The sequence below is a fragment of the Zootoca vivipara genome, chromosome 2 (assembly GCF_963506605.1).
Source record: "Zootoca vivipara chromosome 2, rZooViv1.1, whole genome shotgun sequence".
Taxonomy (NCBI): Eukaryota; Metazoa; Chordata; class Lepidosauria; order Squamata; family Lacertidae; genus Zootoca; species Zootoca vivipara.
The window spans coordinates 91,237,046-91,258,650 of NC_083277.1; the positions used below are offsets into that span (position 1 = coordinate 91,237,046).

The window sequence follows — 21,605 nt, forward strand, 5'->3', positions numbered from 1 at the left end:
CGTTGTTGAACTACAACTCTGACCATTGGCTATGCTGCCTGGAGTTTGGAAGTCCAACAACACCTGGCGGACCATAACCCCTCCCCCCGCCATAAACAATGTAGTGACAGTGTCTTAAAAGGGCCACAGCATCACACCACAATTAGCTACATGCCCCCTTTATGTTCCGGGGTCGGGGTCAAAGAGTTCCACCGACAAGCTGAAATCCTCCTTTTCGGAGGGGACACTTAATCAATGAAAGATTTGTCTTATCCAACTTCGTTCCTCGCTCTGCCCCAAACACGCAACAAGGAGCATTCACACGATCGTCTGCTACTGAAATTCACACCAGGACAAAAAAGAAAAGGCGTTATTAATGTGGCTCCCTGCCGGTGCGCCAAAGGAAGTACTGGGGCCAAGTCCCTGCCCTTTCTTGGTGGAATTTCAGCGTGCGGGCTCACCTCCTCCGCTTCGCACCTTTGTGGGAGCGGTGAAGGGGCCGCGCCTCCAGGAGGAACGGGAACGCGCACGCTGCCCCCTTAAGCGGGAGGCTGGACTCGGCAATCTCCGCTGTGGGGCTGGCCGGAGCTGCCCGTCGGTGACACGCGTTCCTGATGGGCGGAGTTGGCTCTCCCGCGCCCTGCCTTGCCCTGCCCTGGATGTGGGAAAGGGAGCAGCCCAGGCGCGCTCTCTTCGCCTCCTTCTCGGTGGAGTCGAGCAGCATGGATGCGGGCTCTGGCCCCATCATCAGCCCAGTCTCCCATCTCCAGGAAGGCCCTTTCAGCTGCCCCATCTGCCTCGACGCCCTCAAGGACCCGGTCACCACCCCTTGCGGCCACAACTTCTGCCTGAGCTGCCTCGGGGCGCACAGGCACCACCCGGGGGCCGTCGCGGCGGGAAGCGGCGCGCCAAGTAACTCCCGCTGTCCGCTCTGCCAGGAACCTTTCCCGGCCGACCTCCAGCTCCGGAAGAACCACACCCTGGCCGAGCTGCTGCAGGTCCGGCAACCCGCCCCGAGCAGCCCGGGGCTGGCTATGGCCCCCGACAAGCCGCCGGAGCCGTGCGCGCCCGGCGACTCTTGCGCGCCGTCGGAGGACGCGCCGCCCGAAGAGGTGCTGTGCGACTTCTGCACCGACGGGGAGCGCGCCAGGGCGGCGCAGTCGTGCCTGGTGTGCCTGGCGTCCTTCTGCTCCCCGCACCTGCAGCCTCATCTCAAAAGCCCCGCTTTCCAAGGCCACCGGCTGGTGCCGCCCTTGCGGCACATCGAGGAAAGCCTCTGCAAGCTGCACCTCAAGCCCCTGGAGAGCTTCTGCCGGACGGACCGGAGCTGCATCTGCCAGCTGTGCAAGGCCCAAGAGCACCGGGGCCATGAAGTGGTGGCGGTGGAGGTGGAGCGGGAGCACGTGGAGGTGAGTAGGACGGTCGCCCGGCCGTCCAGGCACAAAGGGGGCCCTTTGTGCAGCCTCGCTCCAGGGGCGCGGAGGGCGGGGACACTCCCCTACCCTAGGCTGCAGTGCGCGGAGATTCCTGCAAACTTCGCTCACCAGTTCCAGCCCGGGAATAACTGGAAGAGGGTGGGAGGGTGGGTGGGTGTCGGCCACTGCTCCTCCTCGACGTGTTAAATTTAGGAGCCTTGCTAGGGACTGGTTGGGAGAAGCTGCCTGAGGCCGCTGCAAAGTGACTGGCTGGCAGGTCCCTGTTGGATGGGACAGCATAAATAAAAAATGTCCAGTAGCACCTTAGAGACGTGTGTATCTGAAGAAGTGTGCATGCACACGAAAGCTTACACCCAGAATAAACTTAGTTGGTCTCTAAGGTGCTACTGGACAATTTTTTATTTACTGTATTTCCACTTTGTCAGACCAACCCGGCTACCTACCTGAATCCAGAAGGATGGGACAGCAGTTTGTCAGGTGCCTCAAGTTATCTGAAAAGCAGGCACCTTATTTCCTAAAAGCTGGCACAGGGGGAGGGCACTCTGTGTCTGCTCAGAAACACACTCCTCGAACTTTTTTAAAATAAACATTTTTATTATATTTTCCACTTTGAATATCCAGTCCAATTCCAAATTATGCAAATTATGCAAATATCGATTAAACAATTAAACCAAATCTTCTGCCAAATTATACAATTCAAATCACTTTCCATGCTTCAGACTCAGAAGTGTGAGCTTGTTGAAAGACCCTTCCCTGTAAGCTTTCAGAATTTGAAGCAGTGTGTAGTTACTCTGAGGATAGGAAGGCAGAGCAGTGCTATCAGTGCAGGACCTTGGGGCAATGGTTTAGGGTCCAACTCAACAGAGTGAGAGGAGATCCCCACCACCACCAAACACAGAAGGGCTGGCTTACTACAATTAGAAGTAAGTGAAATAAGACACACAACCGTCTGCAAAGAGGATACATGAACAGGAGAGAGAGAGAGAGAGAACATGTGTTGGATTTGGTTCAGATCCTCACTCAGCCAGGACGCAGACTTAGTGACCTGCTTGGACCAGTCACTGCCTCTTAGGGTGCTGTAGCTTTGTGGAAGTGTGTGTAGGCAGGGGCTTAACCCCTGGCATCTCTGGAGAAAAGAATACCAAGTAGCTCAGCTGAGGAACAACTTCTGCCCTGAGATGCTGAGCAGCTGGTGCCAGTAGACAGCACTGAGCCAGATGGACCAGAAGGCCGACTCAGTAGACGGCAGTTAAGCTGGCCCTACCATTAGGCCGAGTGGGGCAGCTGCCTTAGGCGGCTGACTTTTGTTAGCAGGTTGTTACATTTGAGGTTATTTTTACTGCTACCTGTATTGTATTTCTACTTGTGGGAGTTTGTGCCTTGGGTACCAAAATAATGTTGCCAGCTCTTGGTTACTACAGTACTTATCTTATCTTGCAATTCTGGGAGAGGGAGGGTTGCTGTTCTGCCTGGGTTGAAGTGGCACTGGCACAGCCCTATCTGGGAAATCTTTGGAATGGCATTGCTAAGGAATCTGTAAGGCTAGGTCGTTGATCTGGAGGAGGGTGTGAGTAACTGGAGTATGTGTTCTATGGACAGTGCTACTACTTAGGGTGTTTCAGGATGGTTTCAGGTATACATGACATGTTTTAAGCTCAGGTTTCTGACTTAATTATGTCTCCCCTGCCATGGCTGTAGGGGCGCGGGTGGTGCTGTGGGTTAAACCATAGAACCTACGGCTTGCCAGTCAGAAGGTCGGCAGTTCGAATCCCCGCAATGGGGTGAGCTCCCATTGCTCGGTGCCTGCTTCTGCCCACCTAGCAGTTCATAAGCACATCAACGTGCGAGTACATAAATAGGTACCGCTCCGGTGGGAAGGTAAACAGCATTTCTGTGCGCTGCTCTGGTTCACCAGAAGCGGCTTAGTCATGCTGTCCACATGACCTTGAAGCTATGTGCCGGCTCCCTCGGCCAGTAAGGCGAGATGAGCATGCAACCCCAGAGTCGTCTGTGACTGGAAGGAGTCCCACTGAATTCAATTGCATTTACTTTGGTTCGGGCATAAATAGAATTGCATTGTAAGAGTGCATATATAGATGTGCTGCATCTGCTTTTTAACCTGATTCATAATGGAAAGGGGGACTAATCAATATAAGGTAAAAGGTAAAGGTAAAGGACCCCTGGAGGGTTAAGTCCAGTCAAAGGCAACTATGGGGTTGAGGCGCTCATCTCGCTTTCAGGCCAAGGGAGCCAGCATTTGTCCACAAACAGCTTTCTGGGTCATGTGGGCAGCATGACTAAACCTCCTCTGGCGCAATGGAACACTGTGATGGAAACCAAAGCACACAGAAACGCCGTTGACCTTCCCACCATAGCGGTACTTATTGATCTGCTTGCACTAGCGTGCTTTCAAACTGGTAGGTAGGCAGGAACTGAGACAGAGCAACGGGAGCTCACCCCGTTGTGTGGATTTGAACTGCCAACCTTCTGATCGGCAAGCCCAAGAGGCTCAGTGGTTTAGACCACAGCGCCACCCACATCCCTTACTAATCAACATAGCAACCATCTGACAGCTGTCTAGCACAGTTGCATCCATTGCCGCACTTCTGATTGTGCAGCTGGGAGTTCAGTAATTTTCCACGGATCTGCAAGTCCCCAAATGCTTGATACGTCATGTGAGGTACATGCATGTGTGAGCTCAGCTCCTCTGAAGCTATGCAGTATTCTGCAACTAGTATTTTTGGGCTTATGGGGATGGGCTTTGCCAAGAGCTACCAAGAAAGACAGGTGAATGCTATGTGCAGCCAGGACCCAGAGAGGAGAGCATTGGGAAGGGATTTGGGGAGCTGGTTGTTGCCATGGTTAAGCGCTTAGAGCCCGAGAATCTAGAAGGGGTTGTGAGGTAGGTAATAGGATTGTAGATAATTGATCAGGGAAGAACATTTCCTTTTAAAATTGCAATGTTCTGAAATTAATAGACCATAGAGGTTTTTATTTAATTGGGCTGCTGTCCTAATCCCAGTTATTTGGGAGTAAGCCACACTGAGTTCAGTAGGGCTTATTTCAGAGTCGACGTAGTTAGGATTGCAGCCTTAGAGTTGTCTAGAGGTTCTGGAAGAAGGTGTCTGGATTTCTGAATTTATGGGTGGGGTCCAGTCACACACCCACATCTCTGCTTCTGGTGCTGTTCTGTGCTCAGCCAACGCCTAGAGAGCTTTCCAGTGAAAGCGGGTGGGGTAGGGGGCCTGTGTTTCCCAAACCCTCAGTGAGATGTTCCTAATGCAAAGACAAACATTTAGCTGAACTTCAGCCTGGCCTGCCAGATTACACACATGCAAACAATTTGTTGCTTTTGGATTTGGGGAGGAGGCTAAAACAAAAGTTGCGTGGGAGGAGGGTGTGATTAATTCTGTGCGCCTGTTAACTGGGCCCAACCAGTTTCTGATCTGACTGCCGCGCAGTTGCACCAGAGACTCATTTCTTCCCCTTGCCTCTCTTTCCCACAGTGGCTCAGACCGGCTTCTTTATTTCACTTGGCTCATCTCCCAGGTTCCGCTCCTTGCTCCGTTAGCCCTTTGTGTTGCGTTGAGACGGGGCATTTTTTCCATCGCTCCCCTTCCCAGTTGACGCTGACTCATCTCCTAGATTTTCACTTGCTAGTTTTTAATTGAGCTGTCAGTTTCGGTTTAGCTCATCCTAAAGCTCCGGGTTAGTTGGGAAACCCCATCTCTGTGTTCTCTTTGGGAGAGATGGCTAAACTTGGAAAGGCTCACTGCAAGCAGTACTTTACAACTCCCTAAAACAACTTCGTTTCAAGGTTGTTATTCTTAAATGGAGCATTTAAGGGTGGAGGATACTTCCGCAAATGGGAACTCTCAAGGGACCACACAGAGCAGGCAAGCTCCCATTGCATCACAACACCATTGTTTCTCTAGTCTCAAGGCCGACTGAGATGCCTCATACCTAGTGATGTGAGGGGAGAATATTCTCTGGAGAATATTCTCGAGGATACAGTACATCACTACTCGTACCTCAGGATGCCCAGGAAAATGTTTTCCTCAGTGTTCACACTACTCTTGCGACCCATTACATTAAGCCAGAGGTGGGGAACCTTTTGCCCCTCATGTTCTAGGACTCCCAACTCCCACCAGCCGCAGCCAGAAATGATGAGAGTTGTAGTCCAGTAGTACCGTATTTGGAGGTCTACCGTATGTCTTCCTGATCTCTGAAGGGAGTACATAAAAAGTTAGACAAAGCACTGGCTGTTAACATGCTTTAAGCCAGCCTCAGGGAGCCTCAGGCCTGGAGCTTGAATGGGGCCCCTCAAACCTCTTTGTCTGGCCCTCAGGACTCTCTTCAAGCCACACCCCCTCCCTGTTCAGCCTGGCTGGGAATGGGTCCTTGAACTCTTGCTTTCCTGGATTGAGGAGCAGAAGAGAAAGAGGTGCACAAAGCTAAAATTCATATTTATTGCTCTTCCTACTTTGGCATCTGACAAGGCTTACCACCAGCATGTGACCCCTGAAAGGCCGCCCAGAGGAAAGATGTAGCCCTCTGGGTATAATGACATGTAATGTACCATAACTGATGCTATGATCACACCCGAAAAGGCCTGCTTAGAGAATGTTGCTTTCTGTTCATTAGCGTGGGAAGGACTCTGATACTGCAGTCTGTTCCAGTACCTCTGGCATGTAGCATAAACCCTGCAAAAGGGATTAAAGCTACATCAGCCACAGGCAGGACAGCTGTGGCTTTCAAAGTATAGGTGCAAACTCCCTAAATGGGTGCCAGGTGGTCACATTTAGAACATGGATGGGGAAGCAGTGGCCTTGTAGAATAGAATAGAATAATTTATTGACCAAGTATCAGCCATACTTGGAATTTTGCTTTGACTACATTGCAATGTTAAAAAAACCCAAAAAAACACACGTACGGTACCTCATACAAACACTATTCCCCTCACAATACAACAGCACAGCGAGAAGACCCCATACCACCAACTGGCCTCCCTTCCGCCCACAACTACAGATTCAACAATTTGATGGCACAAGGAAAAAAGCTATTCCTGTGCCTAGATGTTTTTTTATATAGAGTCCTGTACCGATGTCCGGATGGGAGTAAATCAAACAGGTGATGACCAGGATGTGAAGGTCTACAGCAATTCTTCGCATCTTGTACTATAGCTCCCATCATCCCTGACCACTGGGCATGCTGGCTAGGGGTTGGTAGGAGTTGGAATCTCACAGCAGCTGGAGGAGCACCACCTCCACATTGCTGTCGTAGAGACACAGAAGTGGGGTGTTTGGGGCAGTCTCTAAAGCATATATCACATCATGGGAGGAGTCTAATAGCATGGTGTAACAATGGAGGAATAAAGTTAATCAGGACAGAGTTAGTTGAAGGGGTTGAAAAGGCAATCTGAAATATTGCATACAGTGGTACCTCTACTTAAGAATAACTCTACTTATGAATTTTTCTACTTACAAATGGAGCTCTCTCCGCCATCTTGGATGCGGTTTAGATAGGATATTTTCTACTTACAAATTTTTAGATAGGGTTGCTTCGACTTATGAATTTTTTCTCCCAATGCATTCCTATGGGATTCGACTTACAATTTTTTTTTACTTACAAATGTGTGTTCGGAAAGCATTAAATTCGTAAGTAGAGGTACCACTGTATAAGCTTTGAGCAAAACATTTTAGAAACAGTCCCAGCGGCAGGTGGGACCCATTGGGAGCCCAACAGTAGAAAGAGCCAATGATTGGCAGAGCCAACTAAGTCTAGATTTGTCTCCATCCTCCTCCCTGCTGAGGTCGACAAGGGCAACAATGAGACCAAGGATGAACAAGATGGCAAGTCATGCTGCCCCCTGAACTGGCTGTAAGTAAGAAGGATGCAGGCAGGTGGGGGCTGGCAGAGAGCAGGCCGAGGTTGGTGGGTAGTTCACCTTTCCCCCTAATGGACCAGCCTCCACTGGACAGTCCCATGGCTCACTGTGGGGAGCACTCTCTTTGCGTACAAAAGGTCTCTGGTTCAGTCTTCGGCAGCATTTCCAGCTGAAAGGCATTCCCGGGTAGCAGGGCCAGGAAAGACTTTGGCACAAGATGCCAGAGAATGGCTGCCAGTCAGGATAGCCACTACTAGGTTTGAAGGACCAATTGTCTGGAGCTGGTATGAAGTCAGAATTCCAGACAGTGAAGTTCTCTCCTGCTGCCAGACAACCATAAATTGACCCCAGTTCTGTTATGGAGCCAGAGCAAGTCTGTAGCTGATGAACAGAAGGGAACCCGTCTGTTAATTACCTCCCCCTTCGCCCGGAATAAAATGTTATCACTCCTGGTGGAAGGGAAGAGGCAGAGACTTTCCTGTGTGGCAAAAATAGATAGGGTTTGGCTTGCTGTCAAGGATTCCCATGCCTGGGATGGCTTAAGCAAGTTTTATTTATTTTCATGGCGGCACACCTGAAAAAAAATATCCCTTGCATGTGTGAGCACATGCATATATGTATGTTAGTCAGAACGCACTTAATCATTCTTATTGCTGCATTTATATTCCACCTCGAGGAAGGGTAGCTTGTTCTTCCCACCCCTGCCTCTATTTTATCTTCGTGAGAAAAGTACGTAGGTTGGGCAGTTAGTTTAGGGGCTGAGAGGAGATTTGAACCCTGGTCCAACACCCTAACTAGTACACAGCACAGACAGATTGGTGCTGAACATGCCCCAAAAGAAATAGAATTTTTACCTTATTGGCCAGTGTCAAATCAAATTGTTCATGGCTATTGATGCTAGCTCTGCTAAATGCTAGCAATTTTATGTTCTATATGTTTATATAAATTAGCACATACGACTAAGGAACAAGTATTCCCTGCTTTTGGAAAAGAAGCAGCTTTTATGACCAGAAAAAATAATGCCATTTTTTTTGTTAAACCATCTTGGCTACATCTCCGTTAAATCCCTTTCCTTTCCTTCCCTCTTCCTGGGTCTGCTTAAAGAGATCAATGGGTTATTATGGCTTCGCCAGATAAGCCCTCTCCGTGGCACTTTAATTTCCTTGCTTTCTGGTCCCGGTGAGGGTGTTGATGCAATTTGGGCTGTGGCTCTTGCTTTCTCTGATAGAGCTACGATTGTTCCTTTCCTTGCAACCCTCTCAGTCTGGTCTTTATCTCACTCCAGCACATTGTTTAAATGGAGTTTGGAGCCACATGACAGTAGCACTTTGCTCTATTTAGCTTCCCAGAATTGGGCATGTTTCCAGTCAAAATTAAAATGTCAGACAGTTGGGAAGACCGCTTCCTTTACAGGTCTTTAAAAGTAGACAAAAGATTGTTGCTTTTGCAAAAACAAAACAAAACCAGACACACGCACATAATACATTACAATAACATTTCCAAACACAAACCAACTCATGTTTGGGGTCAACATTTGATAGATCATCAGGGGAAAGATTTGTTTCAGTTTAGATTACTTTGGCCTCGTTCACATATAACACTTAAGCCATGGTTTAATCAAAAACATTGTTAGCATTGTGTGAGAGACCTGCCTAGCCATTTAACTGTTATTTGTTCACTGACAACAAACTGTATTTTATTGTTGACTTATGAACCTTTGTTTTACTCAGTGTTTTTAAAAAATAAAAATAAAAACCAAGGTGCTGGTACTCGTATCTTGATAAAAGTGCCCTGGGTTCCAGCACAAAATGGCTGCCATGAGCCACAAAAAATGTGTAACAGTATTCAGTACCTGTGAGTACTATCACACACACAAAAGCACTGGTTTAGCTATGGCTTGGTGTGTAGTATGTGAACCCAGCACCCTTCTTCAATCATGGCTTGTTTGGTTACTCCACCCCGGATGTTCACCAGGTTACAAAGGCATGAGAGAAGATGAGCTGGAAAACAAAACTAATCACCCTCATCATCATCATCTCCTTGACATCTGATGGGAGGGTGTTCCACAGGACGGGAGCCACTACCGAGAAGGCCCTCTGCCTGTAACCTCACTTCTTGCAGTGAGGAAATCACCAGAAGGCCCTCGTGCTGGACCTCGGTGTCTGGGCTGAATGATGGGGTGGAGATGCTCCTTCAGGTATACAAGGCCAAGGCCATTTAGGGCCTTAAAGGAGAAATGTTGGAGAAATAAGCTGTGGTGTGTTTAATCATCCTGGTTAACTCATGGTTTGTGGAACAAACCGTGGCTTAGATTTATGGGCTAGCGGAGCCTTTGTCAAGAACAAATATATAATAGGCAGGAGATACAATTAGGGCAATACGTTGTGCAGAATGAATGGACAGGAGGGAATATAAGGGTTTGGGGGAGCAAGGGCAATCAGGCACAGTGCAAAGTGAAGCCTCATCATTACCACCTTCAAAGAACTTGTCCTTTTTAATCTTTAGAGTGGTGGTGGGGAACTCTTGGCTCTCCAAATGTTGCTGGACTCCCAACTCTCGTCAGGCGCAGCTAGCTTGGCCAGGACTTATGGGAACTGGGAGTCCAACAAAATCTGGAGAGCCACAGTTCCCCATTCTTGCTTTCCAGAAATAGATTTAACAGTGAGTATTTCTCTACATGCATGAGGACTGGAAGAGAAATGTATTGTTTTCTGTCAATGCGAGGTGACATTCTGATTCCCTTTCTTCAAAAGGCCCAAAGACCCAAAATCCTGAACAGCGTTGAGAATCAGTTGGATGAACTTGGAGTCACTATTGCGCAGACAAGGAGGACTGTGGACCTCATCAAAGTAAGATGGCTTCAGTCTGGATGTTGATCACACAAATACATACACACACCGTGCCCTGTTCTTTTCATATATTTCCATGTCATTGTCTCCTGGTGCCAAGGGGATCTGGGCTGTCTCTCGGCCTGGGTATCGAGAGGTGGTTTATCCACTGATTCTGATCCAATTCTGCTGCAGTGTTGGGAGTTTTAATTAAAGATAACATGTAAGCAAAGAACAAAAATCCTCTTCCATCGATGCACTCGTGTTGCACAAATATACAAGTTTCCTGAGAACTGGATCACACTGTGCTTTTCCTAGGCTGTACCACTTCAGACTGCAGGTGTAGGATCACATTTTTCAACGTTCCATCAGACTGGGGGAAACTCCATGCCTGTAAGAAATTAGCATGTCCAAGGTAGCCATTTCCATGACATGCTACATTTCCACTTGCAGAGATACCCTCATTTCTGGCACTCAGATAAAAGACAGAAGAGCATATAGTGGCTTAGTGAATTTGGCAGCAATGGGAATTCCCCCCCCCTAAAGTTTGCCTTTTTGCACGTTGTGGTCCTGATAAAGATTGGAGGGCCTTAAAATGGAATAATCCAGACATGTTTCCTGCATTCAACAACGTACCTAGTCTGGCTTAAAGTGGGTATTTTTAAGCAATCAGATCTTGAAGAAGATTGGATTGCTTCTGCCCTCCCCCACCTGGCCAACTTTAAAAGGAGGATCTGGACTTGTGCATGGTTTTTTGGGGGTGGGGTGGAAAAATATGCAATCTTCATGGATGTTAATTGGTACAAAGCTGTCTCTGTTGCGTTTAGGGCACTGCTCAGAAAGAGAAGGAAAAGGTCAGCAAACTCTTTGCCGAGACGGCCAGGGTCCTTGCAGCCTTTCAGAAGGAAGTCCTTGGCTTCATTGAAGATGGGGAAAGAGCAATGCTGATTGGAGCAGCGGAGGAGCTGCGGCAGAAGGAAGAGAGGCGTGACACACTGACCGAACACAAGCGGAACCTGGAGAAGGTTCCCAGCACAGACACCATCTCTTTCCTGCAGGTCTGTGCCCCTGAGTGTTATTCCAGTAGAGAGTCACCCCTAAAAGCGCTTCATTCCTTGCCTCTGAGCAGATCCACACCATACATTGAAAGCTCATCTAACATACATTAAAAGCACATGACTTTCCACAAAGGAATCCTGGGAACTGTAGTTCCCCACACAGAACTACAGTTCCCAATGCCCTGAAGAAACTACAATTATTTTATTTCTTTTTATTTCTTGAAATTTATATACCGCCCTCTACCCAGACATTTCACAGAACAAAACCAGAACACAAAGCCACAAAATATATAATCAAAATAAAAACAACAACCCAATAGCCCACCCACCCCCCAAAAAAACCCCACACAGCACCTTTTAAAAAGGGCATAGGATGTAAATCAGTTCAAGCAAAGGCCTGGTTAAAAAGGAACGTTTTTGCCTGGCGCCTAAAGGTGTATAATGAAGTTGCCAGGCGAACTTCCCTGGAGAGAGCATTCCACAGACGGGGAGCCACTGCAGAGAAGGCCCGTTTATGTGTTGCCACCCTCTGGACCTCTCAAGGAGGAGGCACACAAAGAAGGGCCTCAGAAGATGATATCAGGGTGTGGGTAGGTTCATATGGAAAGAGGTGGTCCTTTTGGTATTGTGGTCCTGAGCCATTTAAGGCTTTATAGGCCCAAACCAGCACTTTGAATTGGGCTCGGAACCAGCACTTTGAATTGGTAGCCAGTGCAGCCGGACCAGGATTATTTTAATAGTAGTAGTAGTAATAATAAATTTTTATTTATACCCCGCCCTCCCCGGCCAGGGCTGGGCTCAGGGCAGCTAACACCAAATATGAATTACAATAAAACGTAATAGAAAAAACAACAAACAACCACCACCAAACAGTTAATTAAAGTACGGCTTAAAATGCAGCCTCATTTTAGTAGTAGCCCATAAATCAAGACCATAAAGGGAGGAAACATCAGATATTCACCCGAGCCAGCTATCCATGCTGGTCCTCATGGGCCAGCAAAAAAGGCAAGGGAAAATTTATATACCAAATCCCATATAAGGGGTCAGAGTAAGTATAAGCCAAAGGCCAGGCAGAACAGCTCCATCTTGCAGGCCCTGCGGAAAGATGTTAAATCCTGCAGGGCCCTGGTCTCTTGTGACAGAGCGTTCCACCAAGTCGGGGCCAGTGTTGGAAAGGCCCTGGCCCTAGTTGAAACCAGTCTAACCTCCTTGAGGCTCAGGACCTCCAAAGTGTTGTTATTTATGGACCTTAAGGTCCCCCGCGGGGCATACCAGGAGAGGGGATCCCGTAGGTACGGGGGTCCTAGGCCACATAGGGTTTTAAAGGTCAAAACCAGCACCTTAAACCTGACCCTGTACTCCTCTCCATTTTACAGAAAGTAATGTGCTTTCAATGTATGGCAGGGATTTCCCCTCTTTGGAAACAGTAAAAAAGGGGAGGATTTTCGGAGAAGTGCTGTGCTCTCTAGCGAGCTGCAAGTGGAGAGTCTGATTCAATTTGTCCATAATTTTTTTATGGGCAGATGCTGCTTTTTCTGGCTCCAGACTGGTGATTTTTGTATAGGAAGGTGGGCATGCTCAGACGCTACAGGGGCAGGAAGGTAGGACACAATGGGCATTTGTCTTTTTCACCCCACAATTTGTAGGCCATTCATTGATTTTTGATAGCCTTCCCCAGTCTGATGCCTTTTTCAGATGTTGTTGGACTACAACTCACATCATCCATGACCATTGGCCATCCTGGCTGGGGCTGGTGGGAACTGTAGTCCGGCAACATCTGGTGGGCACCAGGTTGAAGAAGGGTAGTATGCAGTCACAGGGCTCAGTCCTATCTGGATCTCTGCTGGGGAATGTGCCCTCATCCGCTGTGTAAGGGCCCTGGGTAAACGGACCTTATATAGGGAAGAGGCTCTGCTGAGCTCTATGTTCCTGGATCCACATTTGGAACAGCAGCATGCCAACATCTCCTGCCAGTGTAACTGCTCTGTCCCCCTCCCTCCCTCTGGTATGTTTCCATGTCACAAACAGCAGCCATAGGCTCTCTGGTGCTCGGGAAAGAGGTGGCTCTGTGGAATGAGTCCTCCCATCATTCAATTGCTGTATATTCCCCCCCTCTTCTCCCCCTTTTTTGGCCCAGGAGTTCCAAGCACTGAAAATAGCCACCGAAGAGAAAAGCTTCTCATGTGCAAGTTTCCCCAAAGAGCTGAGCTTCATCAAATCCAGCCAGGCCGTGCTCGCTGTGAAGGAAATGCTAGTGAACATCTGCAAGAACCGGTGGGACCAGCTCTCAGGGAACGGAGACGAAGGGCCCATTCTTTATGGCATGCCAGAAGGTCTGTAGCAGACAGAATATCCTATCCTTGCATTCCATGTAGAGCGCTATGCATTCTGCAGTGTTTTGATTACGGAATTCTTTGCTGACTCTGATAGCTACCATGCGGTTTCTGCAGAAATTATTAGTGCCCAGCAAATGCTAAGAATCCACTGTCTCCCTGTAGCTCTTAAGATGTCTAGGAACTCTGGAAGTCTCTGTGACAGGGACTGGGCTTGAAAGTATCAGCAACAAGAATGCATGTTGCTTCCTTGCCTTCTGCCAGTTCTCAGGATCTTTGCTTCAGTATTTTACCTTCTCCCAGTCTTTTCTCAAAGCTTGATATGCAGCTGGGGTACCCAGCCTTATGCAAATTCAGGACACTTGCATCAGCTTCCATTCACTTGTTGAATTTTGCTTGTAGACATTTGCTGCTTTTAACATGCAGTAAACACTTTGGGACATTAGAACCCATTAGGCACCATTTACATCATGGAAGTGGGAACCTGCTGCTCTCCAGATGTTGTTGGACTTTTTCGCCATCATCTCTGGCCGTTGGCCATGGTGGTTGGAGCCGATGGGGGCTGGAGTGCAGCATCATTTGGAGGGCTACAGGTTCCCCACCTCTGCTTGACATCTTCCCCTTGATGTTGGCATTTGTACCTGCCTAAATTAATGTCAAACGGGACGCGGGTGGCGCTGTGGGTTAAACCACAGAGTCTTGGGCTTGCCAATCAGAAGGTCAGCGGTTCAAATCCCCGTGACGGGGTGAGCTCCTGTTGCTCGGTCCCTGTTCCTGCCAACCTAGCAGTTCGAAAGCACGTCAAAGTGCAAGTAGATAAATAGGTACCGCTACAGCGGGAAGGTAAACAGCATTTCCATGCACTGCTCTGGTTTGCCAGAAGCGGCTTAGTCATGCTGGCCACATGATCTGGAAGCTGTACACAGGCTCCCTCGGCCAATAACGCGAGATGAGCACCGCAACCCCAGAATCGTCCGCAACAACACGGGTCCCTTTGCCTTTACCTAAATGAATGTCAAATGCCAGCAGTCTCAAAGGAAGAAGATGTTTCAGGCTACAGCCTCCATGTCAAAGCACTGCAAGTGGTGCAGCTGTTTTGAAATTGCATAATAACAAGACTCTCTTAAATTGGTGTTGGGTTTCTGGGCCCTGTGCCTCCCGCTTGGGGTTGTGTTTTTTTTAAATGAGGTTTCCATAAGGACTCAAATAAATCAGAAGGCAACAAACAGACATCACCGGGTGTGTCCAGCAGTGGTTTGGGGAGGATGTCCAAAGTGGCTTTTCCTTGAAACAGAGCCTTGTCTTTCAGAACACAAGGGAGGTATACAATTGAAGCTCATTCTCCTGCCAGAATTGGAGTGGATCTTGCTGGCTTAGTCCTCAAGTTCAACTGCTCCCTAAAGAAACTATTGCAACATGTGACTACTAGCCTAGCATCAGCTCTGTTCTGTTCAGGGCTTCCCCACCCTCTCCCATACATGCCCCATGTTTCAGGGAGGAGTAGTTCCTGGATAAGGGATGTGGGTGGCGCTGTGGGTTAAACCACAGAGCCTAGGGCTTGCCGATCAGAAGGTCGGCGGTTCGAATCCCCGCGGCGGGGTGAGTTCCCGTTGCTCAGTCCCTTCTCCTGCCAACCTAGCAGTTTGAAAGCACATCAAAGTGCAAGTAGATAAATAGGTACCACTCCAGCGGGAAGGTAAATGGCATTTCCATGCACTGCTCTGGTTCGCCAGAAGTGGCTTAGTCATGCTGGCCACATGACCCGGAAGCTGTCTGCGGACAAACGCCGGCTCCTTCGGCCAGTAAAGCGAGATGAACGCCACAACCCCAGAGTCAACCGCGACTGGACCTAATGGTCAGGGGTCCCTTTACCTTTACCTTTTACTTCCTAGATACTTACCAGGGAGTTTGCACTAACTGCTTCCTGGTCACAGTGTGCTGCCACTATCTCCAAAAGACCCAGCCAGAGGCAGAAACAAGACATCCATGAGAACAGTGGAACAGTCTCCCTCTGGAAGTTGTGGATTTCCTTGGAGGTTTTTAACCAGAGGTTGGGTGGCCATCTGCCATAGATGCTCTGTATCCTGTATTCCTGTATTGTAGGGGGTTGGACTAGATGACCCTTGGGCCCCTTCCAATTCTACAATTCTATGATAACTGGGCACCACCACACAGAGCCCTATGTGGTGGTGGGGAGGCTGAAGGAAGGAGAGTAGAGATGCAATCAGGGTTTGCAGACCCAGAAGAAAAAGTTGTCAGGGTCCAGCAACTCTGTAAAATGTGTTTTGTGTTGTTGTTTTTTGGATGAGCACAGGACCACAACACAGTTATGAGCAGAGCCCTCTGCTGGCTGGCTTTGTAGTAGCACAAGGACATGTTAGGATCTTGGATTGTGGGATAACATCCTGTGGGATTTCCCTCGTCTGATTACAGTGGTACCTTGGTTTACAAACACAATTGGTTCCGGAAGTCTGTACTTAACCTGAAGCGTACTTAACCTGAAGCGAACTTTCCCATTGAAAGTAATGGAAAGTGGATTAATCCGTTCCAGACGGGTCCGTGGAGTACTTAAACTGAAAATACTCAAACCGAGGCGTACTTAAACCGAGGTATGACTGTAATAGGTTTAAGAATCTAATCACAGCAGTCCCATTGATGACAAATGAATTTAAGGTAAAAGATGGTTGTATGGAATACTACACCTGCGTCTGATCAGCCAGGATACTTTCTAATGAACAAGCCTCTTTTCCTTGTGTGATGGGTTGGTTTTTTCCTTTTCCTTTTTTGCTGTCTTTTTTTGTTGAGGTAAATTTTTGACAATTTCCTCTCCTCACAGTGACCATTGAGCCCCCGATTCCAGAAAAAAGCAGCAACCCCGCCTGTTTGGAGTCCCGAGATTATTTTCTCAAATGTAAGACCATTTTATTGTATGTTTTATCTCCTTTGGCTTTTGTTTCTTTGCTGATGGTGTAACTTTTGGCAGACGGCAGATGTGTTGCAGACAGCAGAAATGTCAGCCCACACAAAGTTAATTATGAGCACAGTCCAGTGAAAACAAAAGGCTTGAGTATTGTTTTTAGAAAACGTTCAGTGTCTCAGTTACTGGTCTTTACTGGGCTAGCTAGGTTTAGCTGAAAATATGGGGACTTAAACACATGGGCAAAAGATTCCTGGATTGCAGGGGGTTTGACTAGATGACCCTTGTGGTACCCTTGTGCGGCATGATTCTATGATGCCTGTAAAGCTACGCCACCCCCTTTTCCGGTCATAAAGAGGCACATATTGGAGGAGATGGAAAACATATTCAGTTCTATCACTGCATGAAAGGGGGAAAAAATAAGGCTATGGCATAAAAAAGAGATTTACGTTAAATATACTGTATATCATAAGGACTAGAAACTGGATTTTAAAATATTTTTTAAAAAGTAAATCTGGGGAACTGAGCTATCAGTATTTAAAATGCATTTATATGGGGAGGAAACGAGAAACCTTGAAAGTATAGAAAACAGAAGGGGCCTCTGAAATCAGAGTGCGGTACATCTTTGCTCCTTGTTTCCATAGCTCTGCCACTCTCTGCCTCTAAATGACTATTACACTCCATGCCCCATCTTCCCACCTGCTTTCCCTATTTCACCTTCCCAAAACACACACACACACACACACATAAGGTGCAGGAAAACATTTTTCTAAAGAAACCCAATCCAGCTAAAGTTTGTCATAGGGCTAAACGGCACACAAGTGGTATGCACAAATTTAAATATAGTTAGGAAAAATCCAACCGTTTTTGCAGAATATGTGTTGGTTGCAGCAGTGGAGTTTTCAGAACATGTGGTTGTATCCAGCACTGCTGTTCCACTCATGCAACAGCTTTCTACTTGTGCAATGCAATTATGTTGTTGTTGTTGTTGTTGTTGTTGTTGTTGTTGTTGTTGTTGTTGTTGTTGTTGTTGTTGTTAATATACCAACCTATACCCGGAGGTCTCAGGGCAGTTCACAGAAAAGATCAACATAAAAACCACAATATTATATAATCAAAATAACAACAATTTAAAAAATAACAACCCCCCCAAAAGAGCCACATTTTAAAAGAGCATAGAGTGTCAATAAGATCAATCAAAGGCCTGGTTAAAAAGGAACGTTTTTGCCTGGCGCCTAAAGGTGTATAATGAAGGCACCAGGCGAACTTCCCTGGGGAGAGCATTCCACAGACAGGGAGCCACTGCAGAGAAGGCCTGTTCTTGTGTTGCTACCCTCCTTTTCTCCTTTCCCCTGCAGTCCCCCGCCATGATAAGGGACCCTTTGGAGCATTTTTTGTAGGGTGGGGTGCAGAGAGAGGAATGGGGAAGTCCCATTGCATAAGCAGAACATCACTCGTACAGCGTTAGATCCTACCCAAGACTCCTAAGCCAAGGGTGCATAAGTTCAGGAGACGGAATGATTACTGAGGAGCATCAACCTCAGTGATGGTATGTTTCAGTTTTGTTGTCCAAGAAGACAAGATAACTAATACTGTGTGACTTCCTTGCTCCGCCTTCTTTTCGCCTTCCCCCACAGTTGCCTTCATCATCGACTTGGACAGCGACACTGCCGACAAATTCCTCCAGCTGTTTGGGACCAAGGGAGCCAAGCGGGTGCTGAACCCCATCGCGTACCCCGAGACCTCGACCAGGTTTGTCAACTGCGAGCAGGTGCTGGGCGAGAACTTAATGAACCGAGGCAACTACTACTGGGAAGTGGAGATCATCGACGGCTGGGTGAGCATTGGCGTCATCACGGAAGGCTACAACCCGCAGGAGTCCTATGACAGGGGCCGCCTGGGCAGGAACGAGAACTCCTGCTGCCTGCAGTGGAACGGGCAGAACTACGTGGCCTGGTTCGGTGGCTTTGACTGCGTGATACAGCAGCCTTTCTTCCATACGATTGGGGTGTACTTGGAGTACTCGGAGAAGGTGCTGACCTTCTATGGAGTCAAGGATTCCAAGATGACGTGCTTGCAGCAGTTCAAAGTGGCTCGCTTCAAGAAGGGCCATTTTGACCCCTTCCAGAATAAGATCAACCACCAGTTTCCGGCGCTCTTTACGCACAACCTCAAGCCAGCCTTCTTCCTTGAAAGCGTCGATGCCCACATGCAGCTTGGGCCTCTCAAGAAAGATTGTGTTTCGGTGCTGAAGCGACGGTAACTCCTTCCGTGTGCGGTAGAGCAGGAAAGGAATGGGTAAAGAGATTTAAAACGGGGTCTTTCCTACAACAGCATGTCACTTCCATGATACAGGGTTACTAGGCTCTTCGCCCATATAGCTGTCCCTGCTACCTTTTGAGTCATTTGACTAGTGCCTTTAAAGATAAGGGGCCTTTTCCGTGTTGGTCTTCTCTCTCTCTCGCCACCTCTTCGATTTTTAGTCATAGTTACAGTTTGTTCACACTGAGCTTAAACTCGAAGACCAAGTTTGTTACCTTTCACCTGCTGTTTGGGGATTTGTTGAGGATTGATTCTAGTCTGAACTTTCATTTTCTGTATTAATCCAATATATTTAACACACACACACACACACAGTTTCCTGGTTCTGTACTCATCAATTCTAGGGCTTCTTCCTGCTCTCTTAGCCGGGGTGGTGGTGGCGGGGAAAATATCAGTGTTACTTTAAGACAGGAGTCAAAATGTTGTTGGACTACAAGTCCCATTACCCCTAACTATAGGCCAGACTGACAGGGGTTGCTGGGATTTGGAGTCCCCTAACAGCTGGCGAGCCACAGGCTCCCCACCTCTGGCACAGCTTGTGAGGAGTTACAATTTTTTCTGTGGGCACTGAGCCAAATCTTCTGATTTAAACTGCTGTTCTTTAAGATGGGAGCTGGTGGTTGAGTTGAATCAGACGACCTACTGGATTTCTTCTGTTTCTAGGATATCTTGGTTTTAGTAGATAATTACAGTTCTTCCTATAAATTGGGAAGGATGGAAAAATAAAACTTAGCTAGTTCAGAGACAGAACTGATTTTTTACCATTTGAAGATTATTATTATTTACCTCATGGATTCCCTGACATTAACTGAATTGCTGAAATGCTTGTGTCTTTTATTAGCCCCGTGGTCTCAGCATTATGGTTATTTTCTGCAAGAGTTTTCTTCCAGTTATTCAGTTTGTTGCCTATCTGCCAAGGGTGGATCTTTTACAAAATAAATGGCAGCATACTGGGTGAAAAATATTATGAATTTGGTGAAACATGATGGTTAATTGTATGAGTTCACTCGTCCCTGCTGTCTGGGCTCATGCAGTTCTTCCTGCCTACCAGCAAGAAACGGTGAGGTCACCAAAGTTATTTTCTACTTCCCCTAATGGAAATAGCTACAGCGCAATTGCTCACAATAGCAACACACACACACACACACACACACACACACACACACACACACACACACACACCATCATTGGTCAGCATATGTTTTGGCGTTTTCATCTTTCAGCCAGATACTAAATATGTTAGTTTGACTTGAGTTGAACAAGAGACTCTACTTCCTGGTAGATATGCCTATAAATGCAGCCCTTACAATTTCACCTATTGCCATTGGAACTAGTTATTGAAAGAATACCACAATGATAGTGTGATTTCTGTATTCTTACTGTATTCTTAAAAACACTTTGGGGATAAACTGGAACAATAGGAAATTTCACACTGAACCAAAATTGGCTGTATTAATTGTTCCTCCATGAGCAAAACAATAAAGCCAGTATATTTGCTTCCTTAGGTAATTAATTCTGTGCTGCTGTTCACCCCAATTTTGGGTGGTGGTAACCTTTCTGCTTTGTTTTATTATTATTATTATTAATACACAGTTGTATAATCTAACATGTGTGAGGAAATAATAAGGAAAAAAGTTTAAAAGAATCTAGTTGCCATTAAAGAATATGCAAACATATCCTGGTTTGTTTGTCTTTCTTTGCTAACCTCAAACAAATGAACTTACTTTCTGCAATGTTTTCAATCAATACCAGTTTACTATGGGCAAATAATAACACTTTTGTGGATAGCAGCAGCCAACTATACAGTATAAAGTTTGCACACCCATGTGTCTACTTTTATTTTTAAATAAAATGAGGGCTTTATTTATTCGATTCATGCAGCATGTACATCCTCTTTGAAGAAAACAATCTGGATTAATTTCATAAAAATGCCTTGCAACTTTTAAATTCTACCACAAAATATCATAGTGTGAGACTTGTGATTACTGTAACACAAAATTTTCTAGTGCCATCATGGCACTACAAAATTTTCACTAAAGTCAAGCTCAGCTGGTAACGCAACCTGAGTAACCTTCATTATCCACATTATATAGATTCTGCCTTCCATGAAAAATGGGAATGGATACAGCCTCTGCAATATAATTGTTTTGCAGTAAAAAAATCTTCACGCTCCAGTTTCTCATTTGTTTTGGCTGCTGCCTGTGATACTGGAATAATCTCACTGCAATAGCCAAGCAACTTCCCATAGCTACAGTGCTGATGGTGTAGCTGTCATAGCTGCCAAGTTATCCCTTTTTTAAAGGGATTTTCCCTTATGCTGAATAGGCTTCCTCGCGAGAAAAGGGAAAACTTGGCAGCTATGGTAGCTGTTTATAATGCCACAAAGCAAGTTTTAGGATCAAGTTGTAAGGCAGTGAGCTTAACACAAACCGTCACTGAAAGTAATGACCTCCTGTGACCTTCCTAGGACTCTGGGCGGATTATATCCTGGTTTTTTACGTGACAACACATTAAATATAAGTATTAAAAAAAAACAATAACAAGGTCAATTAAAGTGATAAGAAAAATAAAAAATAAAAATGCAGTAGAGACTGCGTAAACACAATTAAAATAGCAGAATATACCATATCTGGTTTGAGTGTCCTATTTTAAATTTATGGTTTTGTAATAGTTAAGTCTTTATTAGGTTATAGGGTGCTAAGGCTACAGTCCAATATGTATGATCCCAGCAAGTAAGTCCCATTGAACTTTTAAGCAGACACATAAGGATTCTGCTGTAAAGGAGATGCATGTCTGGCCCCAGGTTAAGGGGTTGTATTTGTGGTTGTGGGGAGGGCAAAGTGGT

At 46.7% G+C, this 21,605-nt stretch overlaps 1 protein-coding gene across 1 annotated transcript; it reads left to right on the forward strand.

Annotated features, from left to right (window-relative positions):
- Nucleotides 1-537: 537 nt before the first annotated feature.
- On the forward strand, nucleotides 538-20,436 carry TRIM47 (tripartite motif containing 47). The gene is made up of 6 exons (XM_060271837.1): nucleotides 538-1,388; nucleotides 10,056-10,151; nucleotides 10,958-11,188; nucleotides 13,326-13,521; nucleotides 16,358-16,432; nucleotides 18,076-20,436. The coding sequence occupies exons 1-6, from the start codon at nucleotides 594-596 to the stop codon at nucleotides 18,699-18,701; spliced, it is 2,019 nt and encodes a 672-aa protein (XP_060127820.1). The 5' UTR covers nucleotides 538-593; the 3' UTR covers nucleotides 18,702-20,436.
- The last annotated feature ends 1,169 nt before the right edge of the window (nucleotides 20,437-21,605 follow it).

Bases quoted from the DNA above. Each gene is read 5' to 3' on its own strand.
- TRIM47 (XM_060271837.1), top strand. From the start codon at position 594: ATGGGCGGAGTTGGCTCTCCCGCGCCCTGCCTTGCCCTGCCCTGGATG. The intron at 11,189-13,325 runs GTCTGTGCCCCT...TTTTTGGCCCAG, and splicing joins ACACCATCTCTTTCCTGCAG to GAGTTCCAAGCACTGAAAAT. The intron at 16,433-18,075 runs GTAAGACCATTT...CTTCCCCCACAG, and splicing joins CCGAGATTATTTTCTCAAAT to TTGCCTTCATCATCGACTTG.